The sequence below is a fragment of the Epinephelus moara genome, chromosome 19, assembly GCF_006386435.1.
Source record: "Epinephelus moara isolate mb chromosome 19, YSFRI_EMoa_1.0, whole genome shotgun sequence".
Taxonomy (NCBI): domain Eukaryota; kingdom Metazoa; phylum Chordata; class Actinopteri; order Perciformes; family Serranidae; genus Epinephelus; species Epinephelus moara.
In genome coordinates this window covers 39,817,563-39,823,559 of record NC_065524.1, presented here as the reverse complement: position 1 = coordinate 39,823,559, position 5,997 = coordinate 39,817,563, and the positions used below count along the sequence as shown (strand labels likewise).

Below are 5,997 nucleotides of genomic sequence, written 5' to 3'. Positions count from 1 at the left end.
TGTGCATTCTGCTATAATTATTTGCATTACTATTTGTTTTTTCTTCAGATAAATCTGATAATTGTTGCTCGGTCTCTTTACTCATTTATTTAGTAGAGTGTCCACACACCTTCTCATTCTACATATACATAGAGGTATACTGGTGGCTTTACAGCCTACATTTTATTCCTTATCTCTGATCCCCACGCTCAATTTGGTCGTTGCAACAGTGCGACGCAACACCACTGACGCTAGGTGGCGCCAAGATTAAAAAACGAATCCTATCTGTTGCCTCTTTAAACAATAACAGTGACTCAGACAGATAAATATATGATGAACTTTTCATTGTGAGTTTTTGGTCTGGCTACATTCCTGTTCCCTACAGAACCAGCTCCTGTTGTTAACCAGCACATTAAAGACCATTTGGAACATCTTTTATTACATTGATCGTTTTGTCATTGATCAGTTTCATTGATCAGTTTCAGAGGTGTTTAAACCATAACTTCAACAGATACCAGTTCTTACACTTTTTACCTTCCATAATGTCATAACATTGTATTTATGCAGTTTGTTTTCATTCAAAGACACAGAAACATTGAACTCCAATTTGATGTCATTGTATTGTGACTAATGATGTTAGTAGTCTGCATGATGTATGATGGTATAGTCTAATGTGATTGACACTTATGGGCGAACCTGAGCACCAGGAGAAAACCCCACATAAAAGGAAGAAGCTATGGGAGCTACTGATGCCCAGCCTGAGCTGAACAATCAGCAGCCTCCATTTCTTCCTCCATCTTCTCAGCTCCTCTTGCTGTTGCTGCCTTCTGCTGCGTTTTGTTCTTCATCTTCTGCAGCTGGGTCTCTCTGTGGTCAGAAGACCTCCTTGGAAACAGCAAGAAGCGTCTCCTCTGCTTATTGACATACAAGCAGAGGTCCTGCAGTTCCACCTTCTCATCCATCAGCTGTTTCACTTCTGCCTGATGTTTCTCAGCAAGCTCCTCTGTAATGTTGGTTTCCAGGGTGTTGCACTTGTCCTCCCAGGCTCTCTGGCTCTGGAGGAGTTCATCATCTTTACGGGTGAGCTCCTATATTTTCTCTGAGAGCTTTTCGATGAGACCGTTGTTGTCCTCGGTGAGACGCAGGATCTCAGCGTCTCTCTGGCTTATTTCTGCCTCGACCTTGACTCTAACTTGAGTCTGCTGTGACTCTCAGCTCTGTTTTCTTGCTTCAACCTCTTTCTCCCACTCCTTTATTTTCTTTTTTTTACCATATGTGATGATGATTTCTGGGTAACATGTATGCTGGTGTTCTCCAGAGTCGAGTCTCTGTTTGATCATGTGACGAGATATTAAGATGATGTGGTAGTTTAGATGCATGAATATCAACTAGTGTGCAGTGGGGCCCATTATAACTACCATACGCCACTGGTTAACTAACAGCAGATATTTCCTGCTCGGCAGCAGACATGATCACAGCAAAGAAGCATAAAGTCGATGCAGGAGCAGAGGAAAGTTGGATACTTGTTCACTGAAAGATGAAATAGTGTTTGTCTCATTTGTACAGGTATGAGACAAGAAGCTGCTGACCCCCAGGTACTTTACCATCACCTGATCTGACACCCATTCAAAAAAGTTTGGACACCTCTGATAATGCGTCTCTACATACTGAGAAAATCTGATCAATAACTCAAGAAGACGTCTCCAGAGGTTCCCTTCAGGTGCTTGAAGTCAGCTTCAGCTTCTGACACCACATTTCTTCTTCTTTATATCAGCTCTTCGCTCTGTAAGATGTATGTTGAGATTCTGGTTGTACCTGACAACTAAACCAGTCACTGATTCTCTCATCTGTTACGTCTCTCCTCAACCGGCACACACTGCAACACTGACACCTGGTGGTGAAATGCTGCAGCTGCAGTGAAATCACATTGGACCCTGAGTGAAGCCTCATCTCTCCTCCTGCTGAGCAGCTGCCCAAAGTATTACAGACCAGTATAACAATAAATAAAAACATACATAATAATACTGAGGATCATTTTATGGTAAATCAGTTCTGATTCCTCCCGTCTGTCAATTACAATATTCTAAAGCAACATACAAGATTTTAAATATAGTGTATTTGTTTGAATTATATATGAATGTTTTATTTATGTTGTGTCTGTGTTGTGTGTCATGGCCACGTCTACCTGAACCCTTTGGGGCTGGAGAGACATCACTTTTCTTGAGCTGCTTTCAGACGCTTTTCGCAAGTTTTTAAACCTTTGAAACCTCCCTGAGCTAATGGTGCGATGTATTTCAAAACCTTAGGGAAAAAGGCAATGAGCACAAACTGAAAGGAAAATTTAGGAAAAACTTTTTAGATTTTTTTTTTGCACAAAAACTAGGGGAAAAATAAATAAATAAATTAGGCAAAACTATATTACTATTATTATCATTATTATTATTATTTTAAATTATGTTACAGAATTAATTATTTATTTATTAATTGATTAATTTAATTTCTAAGCTTTCTTTCCAGGTCATTTCCTTGTCTGACTGTTTTTAATTTTCTTTATTGCTTTTTTTTTTTTTTTTACTACATTTTTTTGTTGTTAATTTTCTCATTTTCTAACTTCTTGCTAATTTCTTTGGGGTCCTTTCTTCTTTCGTCCGCCATGTTGTTGCATCTACAGTAGCCCAGAACAAACCAGGGCTCTGCAACTTTTATTTATTATCAAAAGAACCCAAAAAATAATAATCTGCCAAAACAAATTGAGCCTCATAATGGAGGCAGCGCAGCCTATTAAGCCGAGATAGCCTATTAACATCACTGATAGGTATAAGTGGCTTCTCCGCAGTGGGGTGCTTATGATCATTTTAACTTTGCAGTGTTGATGGTAGAACGTAGACAAATCTGTCTCAGTTTTCCTCAAAAACTTGTCCTTTTTTTGGTTTGAATCCACGGCTAGCTGAGCTATGAGGATAGTCGCCACAATGAGGTTTGGTATTTTAGATAAAGGCCCCGGGCTGCAGACGTATGATGCACATTTACAATTGGAGAATATAATGGACTTTAACTGAATCCATTCTTCCCTCTACCTGTGAAATGTTCCCGTGCCACTGGCTGCAACACAAGCCCAAAGCATCATCCATCCACCCCCGTGTTTAATAGTTTATTCTCCAAACATACCTCAAAGTTCTGTTTTACCTTCATCAGTCCACAGGACTTGTTTCAATGTTCCTTTGCAAACTTGCGAGGCTGCATTTTGTGGTGAGGACACAGGAAAGGTTTTCTTCTGATGACTCTTCCATGAAGGTCGTATTTGTCCAGGTGTGTCTGCACAGTAGAACAGTGCACCACCACTCCAGAGTCTGAGAAATCTTCCTGCAGGTCTTTTGCAGTCAGACAGGGGTTTGATTTGCCTTTCTAACAATCCTACGAGCAGCTCTCTCAGAAACTTTGCTGTCTTCTTCTAGTCTTCATCAGGTCTTTTAGTTTTCAGAGTGCTAGGCAGCTGTTTAGAGGAGCCCATGGCTGCTGATTGTTGGGACAAGGTTTCAAGAGTCACTTGAAATTAGCATCACCTGGCCTTTCCTAACGATGACTGTGAACAAGCTCATTAAGGTCTGAGACCCTGGGAAAAGCTGTCTGAGAGCTCAGATGTCTTGCCGTGCCCAAACTTATGCATGGTGCTCTTTTAATTTTTTTTCCACTCTAAAATTGCACAAAACAAAAATAACACACTGCTGAAAAAAATGTTCACAGTAAACAAAATTTGACCAGGCGTGCCCAAACTTTTGCAGCCACTGTACACACACATGCACAAACAGGACAAGCATTAAATGGAGAGATGTCAGGGTGAGGGGGCTGCCCATGGACAGGTGCCCTGAGCAGTTAGGGGTTTGGTGCCTTGCTCAAGGGCACCTTGGAGGCGCAGAGTAATACCCAGGTTTACCAGCTGCAGCATTAAAATGATGCACCTATTTATACATCAGTAATTATGATTCAATAATGGGCCACCCTGCATGAGTGATTTACCTTTAAGTGGTGGTAATACTACTGTAGGCTACTTTTACTCAAGTAAAATTATACATGCAGACCTTGTACTTGTAACAGATTACTTTTACACTCTGGTACTGCTGCCATTGCTTCCATAAAACAACTGAGCACCTCTCCCACCGCTGATTACACCAGGTTTAACTGGGAAAAGTCGTTTTTACGTGAGGACTACAGTACCCGTCATGCCTCTCGCGGTGCGTGATGACGCCACCGAACATCAACAACTCACATGTGGCCTAGGGACGCCGTCGCCGTGCGGTGCTGCTAGCATCAACCGGGTAATGTGGAGCTGACGTCCCCCCAACCGAAACACCACATTTTCAATAAAACACACGGCTGTCCGCGTTTTGTACACAGCTGCACCTGAGCCAACATGCCTCCGAAGAAACCCGCCCAGCCCGCGGGGAGTAAAAAAACTCAGGAGAAGAAAAAGGAAAAGATTATTGAGGTAAAAATAACACGAGTTAGCATGTCGGTGTTTTAGCGTTAGCCGGCCGTGCTAACCGAAGCTAGCATATGTTGCAGACAAGTTGCACCGGCCTCCTGGCAACTGACAGCGTCAACTAATTGTTCCGTAGTTGTTGTGAATAATTCATTAACTATTTAACAAAAGTTAAATCACTATAATTAAATGTTTAAGTGAGTTAGCTAGCTGTCAGTGTGTTAGCTAGCTGTCAGGAGGCTAGCTTCATTTTTGGCTGATGCTTGTGTCCTAACGAGGCGGTCAGGAGGCTAGCAGGGCCGCGCCGCCGCTCTGAGTGTCCACACTTGTCCCAGTAAGCTTCATATAAGTCCCTAAAGTCACCAGTTAAATTAGAAGTCTTTATATAACGGCTTTACTGTGTATTTTATAATTAGCTTGGCTGTTTTTGTACATGAAGAGTCACCAGAGCGGTGTGAGCGGCCTGCTACTGTCCGGCCGCGCAGCTCAGATCAGTGACAGGATCAGATCTGAGCTAGAACTGGACAAAGTTGGTCTTTAAACACATAATGTGTGTGTCGTCAGATGTGAGAGTGATGTTAATGCAGGTGTGGGTCTCTGAAAGCAGCTGTAACCATCAAACATTGTGTCGTGTAGCCGTCAGTGTGTCCACACCGGCTTGTCTGCGTTAGCCGCCTTTTGCTATTGTGACACACAGAGGCTTCAAATGTACTGCAACGTGTTCCTGAGGTTTGTCACTGCAGATAGGTTATTTAACTTGTATAACGTCAAGTTTAATTGTTCCTGAATGTGACAAGAGTTGGTAAACTATCTGTCTAATTACACAAGTACTTTGTGTGCTGTCTGTGGTCTGATGCTTCAAGTTAACGGTTAATTAAAGTGAGCAAATTCAATTAACAAGTTGTGTTTCCAAAGGCTGAATAAAGCTGAATCCTCTGAGCCACTGAGCTACATTGTTATCCAACAACTATTGACAACTCATGTTGTCACACTGATGTGTTCTTCTGTGAATACAGTCCCTAAAAACACACTAGTTACTGGTGTTTGATGAATGCAGACTATTGCGACCATTAACTACATCATTCAGAGAGGTTTGAGGGACTAACTAACACATTAACATAACAGAGTCATATCTTGTTTCTCTGTTTTTAACCTAAGTCGAGTCTTATCACACTGTTCACAAGTTTGAATAATAACAGGGGTGGGAATCACCAGAAGACCCACAATACAATATTATCACAATAGTCGACCAATTCGGCAAGATTTCATCGGTCGCTTAGCTGCAGAAAAACAAAACATTAAACTCTATCAGGAGCTGCACCTTGTCAAAATAAATCCAAACCTGTCTGACTGGAGCATGTGTGACTTTACTTTGAAAGGACAGACACAGGAAGTGTCCACGCTCAGCAGTCAGACAGGAGTCAGGTTAATCTCCAGGGCTGGTACCTGCGGTTATTCCACAGGCTAGTTAATAACATGTCGGGCAGGAAATCCAAAGTGTGGGATCATTTTGAGAAGGTGAAGGACGAACCCAAGGT

At 41.9% G+C, this 5,997-nt stretch overlaps 1 protein-coding gene across 1 annotated transcript in view; it reads left to right on the top strand.

Annotated features, from left to right (window-relative positions):
• The first annotated feature begins 4,253 nt into the window (after window positions 1-4,253).
• zc3h15 (zinc finger CCCH-type containing 15) overlaps window positions 4,254-5,997 on the top strand; it is a 14,010-nt gene continuing 12,266 nt past the window's right edge. The window contains exon 1 of the mRNA XM_050071304.1: window positions 4,254-4,465. Coding sequence (XP_049927261.1) covers window positions 4,391-4,465 — 75 coding nt within the window. The 5' untranslated portion in view covers window positions 4,254-4,390. The remainder of the gene's footprint in view (window positions 4,466-5,997) is intronic.